Source organism: Panthera onca, chromosome D4, assembly GCF_046562875.1.
Source record: "Panthera onca isolate mPanOnc1 chromosome D4, mPanOnc1 haplotype 2, whole genome shotgun sequence".
NCBI classification, from domain to species: domain Eukaryota; kingdom Metazoa; phylum Chordata; class Mammalia; order Carnivora; family Felidae; genus Panthera; species Panthera onca.
In genome coordinates, this window is record NC_138351.1 from 60,514,276 (window position 1) to 60,531,356 (window position 17,081).

Sequence of the window (17,081 nt, forward strand, 5' to 3'; positions counted from 1 at the left end):
ATAGCAGCTTTATACATAATTGCCAAAATATAGAAGTGACCAAGAGCCCTTCAGTAGGTGAATGGATAAATAATCTTTAGTACATCCAGACAATGGGCTACAATTCAGCACTAAAATGAAATGAACTACCAAGCCATGAAAAGACCTGGAAGAAACTTAGATACATATTAATAAGTGAAAGATTCCTATTTGAAAAGATCACATGTTATATGATTCCAACTGCGTGACATTTTGAAAGGTGAAATTATGTAGACAATAAAAGATCAGTGGTTGCCAAGGATTGGGGAGAGGGAGGGATGAATAGGCAGAACACAGAGGATTTTAGAACAGTGAAAATACTTTGTATGATACTATATGGTAGATACATGTCACTAGACATTTGTCCAAACCCACAGAATGTGCAACACCAAAAGCGAACCCTAACGTAAACTATGGACTTTGGGTGATCATCATGTTTTTTTGTATAGGTGCGTTATTTAAGTTTGCTTTCTCAACAAAAAATTTTTTAATGTTGCCATCATTCTGACTTTCATATTTTATTAAGCACAGAGCCAAACATTTCACGTGGTCAAAGTTACCTGAGGTAAAACGTCTGAGTCAAAAGGAGAGTCAAAATGGAGAGATAGAAGTGGAAGACCATATTGTCTTCTGGATGATACCTATATAAATTAATCCTGTGATTAAGTTAAAAAAAGTTTTTAATGTTTGTTTATTTTTGAGAGAGAGAGACAGAGCATGAACAGGGGAGGGGCAGAGAGAGAAGGAGACACAGAATCCGAAGCAGGCTCCAGGTTCTGAGCTGTGAGCACAGGGCCTGATGTGGAGCTTGAACCCACAAACCTTGAGATGATGACCTGAGCCGAAGTCAGACACTTAACTGACTGAGCCACCCAGGCGCCCCTCCTGTGATTAAGTTTTAAATGAATGTATGAGTTAGGTAATGCTGGAGTACCACATAAACCCCTAAATTTTAGTAACTTAACACTATAAATACGTTTGCCTATGTAACAATGTTGAGTAGGTGTTCAGGTTTGGGGGACAACAGTCGTCCATGTGTTATTCTGTAACTGAGATTCTTCCATCATGTGCTTCATTATCCCGAGAACCTTCACCCTCTGCATCCAGTCAACAGAAGGGGAAGGTGCATGGAGAAATGCATGTGGGAGGTTTTCAAAGTGCCCTTGTAGAATAGCACACATTCCTTCCACTCATATTCCATGGGCAAGAACCTTGTCACATGGCCACATCCCTCAAGGGAGGCTGGGAAATGTAGTCCAGCTTTGTGCCCAAAGAAGGGGAGAATGGATTTTAACTGACAAGTGGAGTTCTCTGCAATGTGAGTAATTGACTTGGAATCATTGTGTTCCTTTAGTCTTTAGTGGTTATCTACTGTATGGCAAGCACCATGCTAAGACCTGGAAGAGAGAAGAGAGCTGATTCAGCAGAGTCTTGGCCTGGGAGAGACCCATGGTCTAAGAGAAGGGGATATGATGTGGTATGAAGTATGTGCCATGTAAAGAGAGACAAAGATGAGGTGAAAGTGCTCTGAAAGTTTAGTGCATTATTCGAGATTGAGAAGCTGCCTGAAGATGGTGGCATTTGAGCTGCGCAAAGACAAACAAAATTTGGTTGATGAAGTAAAATGGCAGTAGGAACTGTAGAAGCTTTGGCATGGTGGTAGATGGTATAAAGGCATGATGACAGGATTATGGGAGTGAGAAAGTGTGGTGTGTATACAGCAAACAGTACTTTCTCCAACGTGGTTACCACCAAGATGCAAGAAGAAGAGTGGGGAGAGATATGGCTGGAATTGTCCCCAAGGTCACTTCTTATTCAAAGTTAGACATTCATTTCACTTTGAGGTAATTAATGTTTGAGGACTGACTTGAGCCATTGTAGGACTTAGTCTTATATGCTATGGGGTGCAGAAAAGAGTTTGGGGTGGCTCCAAAGATGTCTTCAGAGAAGTCACAATCCCACTCATCTTGGTATAGCCAGTGGTCAGAATCTATTTCATATGCGTTTTGAACTTCAAAGAGTTTGACCTCAAAACCAAAGAGAGGTCCATATGTTATTTACATAGTAGGCTGGACTCAGGTGAGACTTTGAAATGTTTGCTCTTTGCACCAGTTCATTGTCATTGAGTTCTGCATGTTCATGTATGTGAGAGACGAGCTGGATGTGTTTGAAGGGGAGCTGGAGAACTACATCGCCTCCATGAACCAGACGGGGACCCTGACCCCTGTCATCCTGCAGGTGAAAGAGCTGATGAACGTCAGCAAAGGTAAAACCATCCCGCTCCCTTTGTTGGGAAAGTGTGGGAAACAGAGAAAAAGACTTACAACCGGTGGCAGGTGCACACCTGGAATAATGATTGCTGTAGTATTGCTACTACCTGCATGAGGTGACTGGTTTGGGAGGAAAAGTGGGTTACAACGGATCTATGCCTCCTTGGATGACTAGAAGGCCAGTGGGGTCAGGACCCAGGCCACTTTGTTAAAAACTCTTTGGGGCTGAATTGAACATCCCTGAGAATTTTCTCATTTTAAATAGCCTATTTTGTTCTGGTGCCAGTGGGAACAACTAAAATCATCATATATTTTTCACTTTGGAAAAAAGAAAACAGCAAGCCTTGGCTTTTCTTTAGGATTATATGAAAAGTGTATTTATGTTGTTCAGATTTAATTTCTGCTTAGTTCAGGCTGCTATACCAAATTACTGTAGACTGGGTAGCAGAAACAACACACACTTGTTCCCCCGTTCAGGGGTCTGGGAAGTTCAAGGTGGCAGAAGATCTGGTGTCTCATAAAGGCTTGCTTCCTGATTTCCAGATGGCCGTCTCTTTGCATCCTCAGATGCTGGAGAGCAGGGAGAGGAAGCAGGCCCTCTCCTGTCTCTTATAAGGGCACTAATCCCAAAAGCCACATCTCTAAACACCATCATACTGAGGGTTAGGGCTTCAACATGTGAATCTGCCCATAGCAGCCACTTTACCTTAAAAAAGCAGCTTTCTTTGAAAACATTCTAATTCTGCGCCCATTGCCCACAGAGGGAAGAGAGTTCTTCCTTCTTGACTGCTGAGAAAGGCCCTGGATAAGATGTCAGGTAAACTCTGTGTCATCAGACAAGTTGGGTCCTCTCTCTTGCACCTTGGTTTTCTCATCTTTAAAATGGGGCTTGGAGGGGCGCCTGGGTGGCTCAGTTGGTTGAGCGTCCAACTTCGGCTCAGCTCATGATCTCATAGTCTGTGAGTTCGAGCCCCGTGTCGGGCCCTGTGCTGACAGCTCGGATCCTGGAGCCTGCTTCAGATTCTGTGTCTCCCACGCTCTCTGCCCCTCCCCCACTTATGCTCTGCCTCTCTCACTTTCAAAAAAAATGAATAAATGTTAAAAAAAAAATTTAATGGGGCTTGGATAGGGGTGCTAAGGTTTCCAGAAGCCTTTGTGGCACTGACTTTTAGTGGCCATAAAATACAAAATGCTCCTTAAGCCATGAAATAGGTGTTGCCAATGATATGTTTACTTAAGACTCGTAAACTAGTAGAAATAGATCTAGTGTGGATTATTTGAAGAAAATTCTCTTTCATACATGTGACATGGGAAGTTACCTTTTTTTTAAAATTCAAGTTAGTTAACATACAGTCTAGTCTTTGCTTCAGCAGTAGAACCCGGTGATTCATCTCTTACATATGACACTCAATGCTCATCCCAAAAAGGACCCTTCTTAATGCCCATTACCTATTTAATCCATCCCCCCACCTACCAACTCTCCAGCAATCCTCAGTTTGTTCTATTTAAGAGTCTCTTATGGTTTGCCTTCCTCTCTGTTTTTATCTTATTTTTCCTTCCCTTCCCCTATGTTCATCTGTTGTGTTTCTTAAATACCACATATGAGTGAAATCATATCTGTTTTTCTCTTATTTTGCTTAGCATAATACCCTTTAGTTCCATGCACATTGTTGCAAATGGCAAGATTTCATTCTTTTTTATTGCTGAGTAGTATTCCATTGTATGTATATGCATTACATATACGGGCTCTAACTCAAGAATGGCAAGATCATAACCTGAGCCGAAATCAAGAGTCGGATGCTCAACTGACTGAGCCACCTAGGTGCCCCTATTATTTATTGCTGAATTTTATTCTGTTGTATGAATATACCACATTGTGCTTATTCATTCATTAGTTGATGGAAATTTGGGTGGTTTCAACTTTCTGGCTATCATGAGTAATATTGCTATGAACATTCATCTCCAAGTTTTTCATATATTTTCATATATCCTGGGTGTGTACCTAAGAGTGGAATTCTGGGTTATATGGTAACTATGTTTAACCTATCAAGGAATTGCCAGACTGTTTTCAAAAGTAGCTGCATCACTGTGTATTCCCACCACCATCAGGGGTCCAATTCCCTCCATATCTTCACCAACGCTTGTTGGTATGTGTCTTTCTTTTTAAGTTTTTATTTATTTTGAGAGAGAGAGAGAGCACAAGCAGGGGCGGGGCAGAGAGCAAGAGAGAGAGAGAGAGAGAGAGAGAGAGAGAGAGAATCCCAAGCAGGCTCCTCACTGTCAGCACAGAGTCCTATGCAGGGCTCAATCTCACAAACAGTGAAATCATGACCTGAGTCAAAATCAAGAGTTGGGTGCTTAACCGATTGAGCCATCCAGGCGCTAAGCTATATGTCTTTTTTGTTACAGCCATCTAATAAGTCTGAAATGGCATCTTTTTGTGGTTTGGGTTTTCATTTCCCTGATAGCTGATGATATTGAGAATCCTTTCATGTATTTATTGGCCATTTGTACATCTTCTGTGAGTAATGTCCATGGAGATTTGTTGCCTACTTTTAATTTTTTTAATGTTTATTTATTTTTGAGAGAGACAGAAACCGAGAAAGACAGAGAGAGATAAAGCATGAGCATGGGAAGGGCAGAGAGAGAGAAAGCACAGAATTGGAAGTAGGCTGCAGGCTCTGAGCTGTCAGCACAGAACCTGACGTGGGGCTCGAACTCACAAACCATGAGATCATGACCTGAGCCGAAGTTGAACACTCAGTCGACTGAGCCACCCAGGCACCCCCATTGCCTACTTTTAAGTTGAATTATTTATTGATTATTGATCTGTAAGGGTTCTTTATATTATACATAAATCCCATAAGAGAGATACAATTTGAAAATATTTTTTCCCATTCTGCGAGTTGCTTTTTCACTTTCTTGATGGTGTCTTTTGAAACACAAATGTTTTTAACTTTGATGGAGTCCAACATATTCATTTTTCTTTTATCACTTGTATGTATCTAAGACAACATTACCTAACTTGAAGTCTACAAAGATTTATTCTCATATTTTCTTCTGAGACTTGTATAATTTTAGCTTTTATGTTTAAGCCTGTGATCTATTTTGAGTTAATTTTTGTCTATGCTGTGAGGTAAGATTCTAGCTTCATTGTTTTGCATGTGAATATCAGTTGCCCCTGTGCCATTTGTTGAAAAGCATATTCTTTTCCCCCACTGAATTGCCTGTTCATCCTTCTTGAAAATGCATTGACAATGAAGGTTTACTTCTGGATTATCAGTTTATTACATTGATCTGTTTGTCTATCTGTATGGCAATACCACACTTCATTACTGTAGCTTTGTAGTGAGTTTGAAATCAAGAAGTGTGAGTCTCGAAATTTCCTTCTTCTTTTTCAAGATGGTATTGCCTATTCTGGGTCCCTTCATTTTTATACGAATTATAGGATTAGCTTATCAATTTTTGCAAAAATTTCATTGGAATTTTAACAGGGGTTGGGTTGAATCTTTAGATCAATTTAGGGAGCATTGCCATGTTACCAAAGATCCAGTACATGAAAGTGGTGTGTCTTTCCATTAATCTAAGTCTTCTTTAATTTCTTTCAACAGTCTTTTGTAGTTTTCAGTGTATGAGTTATATACTTCTGCTAAACTTATTCTTAAGTATTTTATCCTCTGCTACTAGTGCAAATGCAGTTGTTTTCTTCATTTTCACATTGTGCATTGTTAGGGTACAGAAATACAATTGATTTTTATATATTTGTCTTGCGTCCTGAAGCCTTACTGAACTCATTTATTAATGGGCTTGAATATTTTTGGTTGTTTGTTTACTGCTTAGGATCCTTAAATATAAGAAAAAGTCACTGGTGAATAGAGATAGTTTTATTTCTTCCTTTGCAGTCTGGCTGCATTTTCTTGCCGAATTGCCTCGGCTAGACCCTCTAGTATAATGTAGATAGAATTGGCAAAAGTGGACGTTGATTTTCTTATTCCTGAACTTAGGGGGAAAGCAGTCAGTCTTTCGCTGTTAAGTATGATGTTAGCTCTGTTTTTTTTTGGTTTTTTTTTTTTTTGCAGATGCTTTTTATCAGGTTAAGGATAAAAGGGGTGTTCGATTTTTTAAAATGCTTCGATTGGACTGACTAAGAAACAGCTTGTCCAGAAGCTTTCATACCTTCAAATCATCTCTCTTTCCTGTTTCTCCATCCCTTTCTCATAAGCACACAGGATCACAATGAAAGCACATTAGATACAACCTATTAAAAACTGTGAGTAATGTCCGTGGAGATTCTCCACAGGATGGATGGGATGAAAGGACATTCAAGACCTCTTGATTCCAGTTATCCTTGTACATGGTTGCTCTTTACTAGAGGTGGCCAATCGAAATCAACTATCAATGGTTTTACAAGAATGGAAGGGAACTATGATGTGTATACTCCCTAATTTTCTCTTCCCCGTACTCACTGTAGATGGAAAATATTAATACCCAAGGAGAGGCTTGTGCGGGAAGTAAAGGATATCAAGGGTGTGTGTGTCTGAAATGAACCAGAAATATAAACAAACTTTATTTACACAACCCTTTCTGTGTGAGCTTCCGCATTTTGAAAATACTGTTTCTGGTTCATCTTCTCAGGCCTCTCATGTCTCTTCTTCTACTTCAGGAGTCTGGCTGGTGACCATCTTGCCCGCCTCCCTCACGTGTGTGAGCTATCTGTTCCACATACTGGCCTGTTACAGGTAAGAGGGCTCTGGGAGTCATTTGTGTGTCTTCAGCCAGTACTTTTCTAAAAATTCTGGAGCAGTGACAGCAGTACCCAAATTGGAACCAGGAAGGTGTACATGGTCCAGGAACAGCCTCACTGATCGGTAATAAAACAAAACCCAAAACGAAAACACTATTGATTTGAGCTTCTACCATAAGCTTGATATTGTGCTTAGAATCTTTTGATTTTTGCTACAACCGTGAGAGGTAGTTTCAGCTCTGTTTTTACAGCTGAGAAGGCCGAGACTCAACAAAATAACTCACCCAAGCCGTTAGCAGCTGGCCATGTCCTGAGAGGTCTTGTCACTTCTGCTACACTCAGCATCTCTGTTGGGTGTCAGGCCTGCCCTGCTCTCCAGGACTAAACACACTGGGTTCCCAGCAGGTGCATCTGGCTCAAGGATACATCAAAGGAGATCGGGTCAAGGGCACTAGGTGCATCAGTCTCTAGAAGAGCAGAGCAGGAGGAGGGGATGGCCTTCAGTATGTAGTGAGCACTCCACTGCAGACAGCAGTATCTGCCATCCCTCCTCTCTGTCTCTCAGTTCCTTCTCCCCTCCACCTCAGGCTGTAACTCATATGCAGTCACAGGAGGCCCAGGGCCAGCTCCTACCGCTCCAAAGCATCCTGCCTTTACATCCTCCCCATCTGGCTGCACAAAAGGTGGGTCTCTGGCAGATCGCATCCTGGCACAAAGAGGCCCCAGCTCTCCATCACAGCCCTAGCTTGCTCCCTCTCTCTGCTTTCTTCTCCCCAGACCCCATGGGTGGGCTGGACACTGCTGCTCTCCCCTTCCCTGCCTGATGCAAGGATATGTCTGCTCCTCCCTTCATTGACCTGCGAGTGCCTAGGAGATGATTAGTGAGACATTGGACCACAGCCAGTCACAGACACCTTTTAGAGCTGGCTGCACTGACATGGTAGAGGGCCCAGGGAAGAAATGGCTTCTGTGGTGGGGAGGCTTCTCTGGTGTCCAGGCTGGCCCCTTCTTCCCACACCTGTCACAGAGGAATGATGATCCCTGCCCTGTCTGCTTTACAGGACCATGGGGCAAAGGAAATAGTGGATAAGAAAGTCCTTCAAGTGGACAGCACTAGCACTGTGCCAGTATTTTTATTTTTCTTAGAATTATTACAACCTATATACAGCCTCTTTTAAAAAATGTTATAAAAAATATTTAGTGTAAAGGAAGTCTGAAGTCATTCAGACTCAAGTTTGTTGCCCCAGAGCTAAACGTTATTCATTTTCTGTATCCCCCCAGAAATTTCCTATGCACCATGCAAATATATCTGTGTGTTTGTATTCCTGATGGCATACTCTACTCCAGTGTTGCCGAGCCGAAACATAATAAAAACTACAGATGCAATTTTGAATTTTCTAATAGACATGAGTAAAAAGTAAAAAAGGAGATGGAAATAATTTAATAACATATTTTATTTAACCCAACATAGCCCCCAACCATCATTTCATTGTGTAATAAATATACAAACTATTAATGAGATATTTACATTCTTTATTTCATACTAAGTCTTGCCAATTTAGTGATTATAATGTTGCAAAACCTCCTGGAAAACGCTGGATATAGAATGTTAGAGGAAAAGTGGGACACAGATGTAAATGGGGGTTGTGAACATAACCACTGCCAACCTAATCTTCGTGCCGAGGGCCACGCCGAAGCCAGCACGTGGGGAAAGCATGCAGAGGTTTGCTGGGGGGCTGGGCTTCTCTGTTTCCTTGATGTTGCTATAAGGTGGGTCTATCATTAAAAACAGTTTTCCATTTTTACCTATTTTGAAATATTATTACATGACTAATACATACACGTCACAGAAAAAGTAATAGAGCAAATTGAAGAAAATAAAAGCCACACAGAGACTCAACTATCACATTCAGTCACCATTGAGATGGGGAACTATATAATATTAAGATTTTTAAATCGTCAGGGAAATCATGTCAAGACCATGGTGAGGTATCACTTCACACCTGTTGGAATGGATAGTACCTAAAAGACAAGAAATGACAAGTGTTGCCGAGGATGTGGAAAAAAAGGAACTCTCGTGCACTATTGGTAGGAATGGAAGTTGGTGCAGCCACTGTGGAAAATAGTATGAAGTTCTTCAAAAAAGTAAAAATAGAACTACATATGATCTAGCAACTCCATTTCTGGGTATTTATCTGAAGAAAACAAAAACAGTATTTAGAAAAGATATTTGCACCCACGTTTATTGCAACATTATTTTCAATATTCAAGATATAGAAACAACCTAAGTGTCCTTTGATGGATGAATGGACAAAGAAGACGTATCACACACACACACACACACACACACACACACACACACACACACACACACTGGTATACTATTCAGCCAGAAAAATGAGTGCAATCTTGCCATTTGCAGCAACATGGTTGGAACTTGAAGGCATTATGCTTAGTGAAGTCAGAGAAAGACAAATACTGTATGATCTCACTTATATATGGAATCTGAAACAAAACAAAACAAAAACCCAAGCTATAGATACAAAGAACAGATTTGAGGTTTTCAGAGGTGGGGATAGGGGATGGGTGTGGATGAAGGGAATCAAAAGGTACAAGCTTCCGGTTATAAAATAAATGTCACGGGGAGGTACTCTACAGCATGATGACTATAGTTAATGGCACCATATTGCATATTTGATAGTCGCTAAGAGTAGATCTTAAAAGTTCTAATCACAAGAAAAAAACTTGTAACTATGTGAGGTGATGGATGTTAACTAGACTCCTGTGGTGACCATTTTTCAACATGCACAAATATGGGATGATTATGTTGTACATCTGAAACTAATGGAGTGTTATATGTCAATTATATCTCAGTTTAAGATGTATTTTATTTTATTTTATTTTATTTTATTTTATTTTATTTTATTTTTGTATAATTTAAGAGAGAGAGCGCACACACGCACACAAACTGGGGAGGAGCAGAGGGAGGGAAAGAATCTTGAACAGGCTCCACGTTCAGTGCAGAGCCTGACATAGGGCTCGATCCCAGAACCGTGGGATCATGACCTGAGCCAAACTCAAGAGTCGGACTCTCAACCAACTGAGCCACCCAGGTGCCCAAAACGTATTTTAAAAATATTTTTAAGGCTAGTGAGAACTGTCCCACGAGCCGCGGTCAATACAAGGAAGCTGAGCTGGCTTCTATCTCCCTCTGCAGGCTTTTCTGTTGGCATCTGTTGAGCTCTAAGTACATAAGGAGCTGTGGTTATGAGCATCACTGATTCCCCACTTTTTCTCTAGAAAGCACATGAAGAGGCTGTGGGCAGGAAATAAACACTTTCTCCCTTTGAAGTTCCATCATCCTTCCTCATCGAAGAGTGTGGTAAGTCTACAGAGGCCTGTCTCTGCTCTGAGACTAAGTGGCCAAGTCCTGCTCTCCTGCCTCTTAGGCAGGGGCAGCATCCGGGGGGAGGGACAGCCCTGCACTGGGCATCCAGAGTCCTCAATTCTAGTATACTCTTCTGCTGGGTGACCCAGGATAGTCACTATCCCCATCTGGCCCTTGGTTTCTTCATCTGTAAAACAATGACAGTCATGGCATCTGCCCTGGTATGTTGGTGGGTGAACCTCAAATGAGGCAGAGATTCTGGCCCCGTATATTGGAGGTAATCAGTGTTTTCACCCCTATGAGACCCCTTTTCCTTTTTAAATCTCAGGTGGCCATTGCAAGGTACTCTGGCTGGCAAATAGCCTATATTCTGTGGGGTAAGTGTCATCATGTGACCCATTCCCTGGGCACCTATGGGGTCCTGGCTGTGGGGAGAGAGAAGAGACGTGAGGAAGAAGGAGGTGGGGGGTAGGTATGGGTAAAGGGAATCACCTACCTTCCTTCAGGAAGGAGGGAGAATCCCACACTCACAAAGCTATCATTACTACCTGCCCGAAGCCCATGGGGCAGAAATGATACAGGTGGTGGTGACTTAGAGGAGCAAGTGACTCTCCCAGGCAGGACACAAATGCTTTCTAATGGAGTTGGCATTTGAACTGCAGGGCGAGCCGCAGGTGAGCGGGAGGAAAAGGGAGGTCGTGCCAGGCAGAAGAAGCTGCATAAGCAAAAATGCCAGGACCTTTGGTGGGAGGAAGATAGAGGGGCTCTGCAGGAAGTCATGACTGGGTCGCGAAGGGCCTTGAGTGACTATGGGTTCCCTTGGCCCACAGGCTACCTCATCATCCATGTGGTACAGAGCCTGTGTGGCCTGATGATCATGTACAGCCTGGTGTTGCCTGTCGTCCACAACCAGGGCCTGGAGATGCTCCAAGGACTGGGCATCGGGACGTAAGTGCAGGGTGGGCTCTCTGTCATTGCCCAGGGCCTAGGCACTGGTGTAGCCTCGAAACTGCTGTTGGGCTCTCACCCATTCCTGGACCGACACTCTCAGCTCAGACCCAAGGATGGGCCAAAATAGCAACTCATCACAATGGGAGCCTTACAGTTCATAAGACATTTCCATTCTCACTGTTCAGTGGGGTGCTCACAGTTGTGTCTGGGGGGGACACACACATATCCATTGTATAGCTGGGAAGGTTAAAGTGCAGGGAGGTGACAAGGGAGTTCGGACACTATAGAGGGAATCTGAGTTCAGGTTTTAGATCAGCTGTGTGACCTTGGGTAAATTACTTCTCTGAGCCTCAGTTTATCCCATATGGAAGATAAGAGTGAAGGCTGACGTAACTGATAATTCACTGTGCATCTTTTCTCTTAAGAACCCTTTAAAGGCCGGGCCTCATATTAACATCCATTTGTCAGACAAGGAAACAGAGGCACAGAAGGCTAAGCGATTTGTCCAAGGAGGGGAAGAGGCAGGGTTGGGAGCTAGCGATCTGAAGCCGAGGCCCCATTTAACTGCCACCCACACTGCTGCTCAGGCGATGCAAACACAGGATGTGGCACTCTCCGGGGACCTCCCTGCTCTGAGCTCCTTGGTTCCGCACTCCCCCAAAGCTATGTGGGAGGCTGGGCAGAGCCTGCCCGTCCACTTTCAGGACCTTCATGAGCGCTTTAAAAACTTCATGCTTTTCTTTGATTCCCATGCTGTTAAACACGCATCCCAGCTGCCACTCATGGACAAAGGGATATAATTAAATCCTGGAGTTCTAGTATGGAGCCAAACGACCTGACTGTGTGACTTTGAGAAAGTCACCTCCCCTTTGTGAGCCTCCGTTTTCTCAACGGACAGTGGGTGTGCATCAAGCACAGAGCAGGTGCCGCAACAGTCTCGCCCTGTGTTTCAGCCTCACCATATCCATCGTCCTGGGTCTCATGACCCTGCAGGTATGGATCGCCACCAGCTTCTTCCTGCAGCCAAAGATGAGCACGGCTGACAAGCAGAAGCCCTTGGCTCTCAACAACAGGTGAGGGCAAAGAAGGAAATGGGGCTCGGGGGCCTTGGCTTCAGCAGTCTCTCCTTCCTTCCTCTTCACCCATGGCAGGTTCCTGGGGGGACAGTGCCCTCTCTGAGAGGGTGAGGGGCCGTGGCTCAGGAGTGGGCTCTGGAACCAAACCGCCTGGGTCCAAATCCTGGCTCCACCCCTTATGAACTGTGTGACCTTATGTGACCTTACTGAACACCTACGAACCTCAGTTTCCTCATTTTACAAATAATTGCACACTCCTCACAGAGGTATTCTGAGAATGAGATGTGTTAAAATATGAACTTAGAACAACAGTACCTGGCCCATGGTGATCCTTTGGAACTCATTCATTTGAAGCCATTCACTCGGGGAGGAAACAACAGGGCCACTGGAGATAAAGAGATATTCCTACGTGACCTGCCTGCAGAAGCTCACGGTCCACAGGAGCCAGCAGACACAGTCATGTGGCCCCAGTACACTCCAGATGGTGTGAAAGGCTCATAAGAGCAGCACAGGGAATGGAGAAAGAGAGACGGGGTGGTTCATTCAGCTGAAGGTGGGGAGTTTGAGCTGAGGTCAGTAGGGTGGTGGGATTCCTATGGGGAGAGCTGAGGAGAGGGCATGGCCAGCAGCCCTCACTGCACGGATGAAGGTAGGAAGCCATAAAAGGGCAAGATGTGTTGAGAGAACCGTGAGAATCCAATATGGTGACCATGCAGTGGTCACCATAGGTGGTGAGGGGCAGGGAGGAGACACAAAGTGATGATCCCAGAAAGGCCCTTCTCAGAGATGGCCCAGAAATCCAGCATGCAGAGTTTGGGCTTTATCCCATAGGCAACAGGAAACTACATGGTCAAGTGGTCACTTGAAAAGTTTCCTTTGGAGGACTTGGAACATTTACAGCTGGGGGCAGGTCACTGTTACAACAGACAGTGGGAAAGCCACAAACTCTGCTGTAACCACAAAGCCAGCTGTAGCCACATGAGATTCCTTCCCATACAGGAAACCTCAAAACCCAAGGATCCCATGAAACATCACAGTCTCCACTTGTCCTGCACTGGGCTCAGCGCCTTCTATGTGGTGTCTGAGCCAGTCCCCACAGCAGTGCTGTGTGGTGGGGACAGTCAGCTCCCAGTTACAGCACAAGGTCACAGGGCTGGGAGATGGGAGCAGCAGGATTTGATCACAGGCATGGGGCGCTGAACCAGCCTGCTAGCCACTTCCTCATACTGAAAGGGTGCTGCCCGTCTGCCTGCTTCCGTTTGCAGGAAAGCCTTCCACAACTTCAACTACTTTCTGTTCTTCTACAATGTGCTCCTGGGCCTGGGCGCCTGCCTCTCCAGGCTGCTCATCAGCTGCATCCTGGGCACGTGGCTGATTGCCCGCATCGACAGGACCATCATGCAGAATGGCTATGAGGGTGCAGACATGGGTAAGTAGCCGGTCCCTGAGGCCACGCATTGAGTCAGGTGGAGGGGACTAGTCTTGTATCTTTGTGGTGCCTGCAGGCTGGGTACCAGAGGCCTGGACTTCACACTCTTTGCCTCAGAGCTCAGCTTCTTATGGAGGCTATAAAGCTGAGTAGCAAAAAACATTCAGGGGGTTCCGGGGTGGCTCAGTTGGTTAAGCGTCCAACTCTTGATTTTGGCTCCGGTCATGATCTCATGGTTCATAAGATCGAGCCCTGCATCGGGCTCCACGCTGACAGTGCAGGGCCTGCTTGGGATTCTCTTTCTACCCCTCTCCCTAGCTTGCTCTCTCTCTCTCTCTCTCTCAAAATAAATAAATAAACTTAAAAAAAAAGAAAAAGAAAAACACATTTCAGCCTAATGGTCAGAAGAGAATTCAGGCAAGTAAATTGCTGACAGACCTTCAAGATATCATGGAGAGCAGTAAGAGGTACTAGAAATTCCATCTGAACAGTCAGAATGTAAATATGAATGCACAGCTCTGAAAATTTTGAGAAAGAACACATCTCGGAATGACTGGTGTGTCATTAGTTGGAAACCTAACTTAGTTAAGAAAACGGTCTGTTCAGTTGAAATAGTCTGAAATCAAGCCATTTCTGTAGAGTGAAAGTAGCTTTTGTCTTATTTCTGACCTGTGTCCAGTCATTCACTCGTCCATTCATTGTAGGACTGACAGCCTCTCCGTATCAGCCACAGCTCTCCTTCTGCTTTGAGCTTCACATTCTCCATAACATGGTTGGATTAGAATGCTATCTTAAGAACGCTTCCTGCTCTTCCGACCTAGTTTTCTAGGTTCTCAGTGAGAACATGGGCAGCATATAGGAACAAAGTGGCATTGCAGCCACATCATCAAGAGCACAAGCTCGGGCATCCTGGGACACAGGGCATACTGCATGGCCTGACTTGCCTTCTGGGTTTCAGGGTTCAGCGCCTGGATTGGCATGCTCTATGTGGATCATTATCATACCAACCCTGTGCTCGTCAGCTTTTGTAACATCCTGATCACAGGGCACAGGGAGCGGAGGCTGCAGCAGGCCATCAAATACTGGTGCCTAAATCAGTCAGCAGGTAAGGCTCTGTCTGAACCCATGCTGGGGTTGGACAATAGGGAACGAGTACCCTAAGGCTTCTCTGGGATCCCTGAGATGTTCCAGCTTCCCCTTTCCCTGTCCCCCTTCCTCCATACTCCCTGCCCTGGGAGACCTTTGACCTGAGAAAGCAGGAGACTTAGTCTTCAGCCAGCCTGGCCATGGGACCCCTGAGGTCTGGTGTCCTTGTCCTTCTAAGTGGGCTCCTCCCTTGTTCCCAGAAATGAGCTCTAGTTCCACTGTCTGAGTTCACTATTCCATTTGTTTGAGACCCCACCCATATCCCAGGGTTCAGAACAGGTGCTCTCCAAGATGGGGCTCAGTTTTGCTTACCACAAGTGCTTCTGGCCCCCAACACCTGCCTCCTCAAGGCTCTATAACCGTCTACTCCACCCCTCCACCCCTACTACTCTGCTCTGCCTTCTTCTGGGAAGCCCACCAATTAGTCATGTTTTGTGGGCACCAGTCTGGATTAAGTTCATCACTGTTCCCAACTATATCCAGCTATATCCAACATATATCCGGCTCTGGGACAAACTCATGTCCCTTCTGTCACCCTCATGTCCCCAGGGGTCCTGGTGCAGCTCCTTCTCCCACACCTCACACCTACCAGTCAGCTTCTCCAATAGCCTCTGAGAAGGACAGAGACAAGCCCTGTCCTCCAGGTCTGTCTGCTCTGATTCTCTCCCAGGTCCCCGAGTCTCAGCCAGGTCCAGGACACGGTGGCTTCTGCTGCAGACCCTGGTCAACAATCCCAAACTAGTCATGCTCAGAAAATCAAGACCAGGTCATAGCTCCCGGGAGTTTACCCAGATTCTTTTGATGGGCTCAGAGAGCTGACAGTGACCTCCGACCTTGCTATAAGGCCATTCCAGGATGACTGCTCCAGAGAGGACCCAGGCTACCCAGCAGCTGTCCCCTGCATTGTGACAGGATGCACAGTCCCTGTCCACTGCATACAGCACCAGACACTCGTGGATGGCACCTGGGCTGAACCATGAAGTCTCAGCCCTAATAATTCACTCCTCTGGTAAAAAGATCAAGAACTAAAGAGAATTTCTGTTGAACAATCTTTTCTCAATGATTTCCACTATCGATGGTTAGGAGGCAGCCTTGGGGAGTTCCATATGGACAAACAGTTTGACCACAGGGCAGAACTTTGTGTCAGTGAAGAATGTGGTAAAATGGCTATCTATACCAGGAGAGTTTGACTATTGGACACAGTTGTTCTCTGGGAGACAATATGGCCTTAATCCAATAGGATCCTCATTGCTCCCCCACTTTCCAGGCCTCCTGGTGGTGGGAGAGACCCCAGCCTCTAATCTGGTAGTGTGAGCAGGCACACATTGGGCTCTTCCTGCCATGGCCACTGGAATGAGGAACAGATCAGAACTGACCTGGGTCTTGGGCACAAAGAAGATATACACATCTGACGAGGAGGGGATCCCCCAGGAAAGCTGCCTATCTGCGGAGGCAGAGATGGGGGTGTGCAGGCATTCTCCTTGGAGGACAACAGAGCAAAGGAGTGGGAGCAGGAGAGCCCCAGGCATGTTGGAGGAGGGGAGGCCTCTGGTGTTTGCAGTGCAGGGAATCAGGGGTGGGTTAGACCACCTAGGGAGGCTCAGACGCCAGGCTGGAAGACGCCAGGCCTGGACATTTCTCTGTGTGCAGAGGGCCCAGTCCTCACCCTGAGTCTTCGTACCCTCGTGTAAGATCTCTGATGGTTCAGGGCTTGTACAAAGTGACCAAAGTCATGCAGCTTGTGCAAGTGCCAGGAGGACATACCAACAGGGTGAGGGAAGTCCCCATCCACCTCATGAGTCCCAGAGCCATTGAAGTTCGGTAATCACATTAAGCATCTACTGTAAACCTAGTCCTATTGCTAGACGTGTCTGCCAGACTCATCTCTTTTAATTTAACCTTTGCGACTAGACTTTGTCACTCCGCTTTCAGAAACTTAGAAAACTGTGACTGGCGTGTCGGGATCCCCACATGACCACTTCCAGCTGTGTAACACCAGCTAAACTCCTTTGCCTTTCTGTGCTGCTTTTTCCTTACGAATAAAAAGGGCAATACCTGG

General features: G+C 45.1%; 1 protein-coding gene across 2 annotated transcripts in view; it reads left to right on the plus strand.

Moving 5' to 3' along the window:
- LOC132663185 (stimulated by retinoic acid gene 6 protein-like) overlaps positions 1-17,081 on the plus strand; it is a 52,786-nt gene extending 35,705 nt beyond the window's left edge. For both annotated transcript variants that reach the window (XM_060609265.3, XM_060609264.3), the window contains 9 exons: positions 2,131-2,284; positions 6,952-7,027; positions 10,333-10,414; positions 10,749-10,797; positions 11,251-11,368; positions 12,325-12,444; positions 13,713-13,876; positions 14,835-14,981; positions 15,693-17,081. In XM_060609265.3, coding sequence (XP_060465248.3) covers positions 2,131-2,284; positions 6,952-7,027; positions 10,333-10,414; positions 10,749-10,797; positions 11,251-11,368; positions 12,325-12,444; positions 13,713-13,876; positions 14,835-14,981; positions 15,693-15,841 — 1,059 coding nt within the window. In that variant the 3' untranslated portion in view covers positions 15,842-17,081. The remainder of the gene's footprint in view (positions 1-2,130; positions 2,285-6,951; positions 7,028-10,332; positions 10,415-10,748; positions 10,798-11,250; positions 11,369-12,324; positions 12,445-13,712; positions 13,877-14,834; positions 14,982-15,692) is intronic.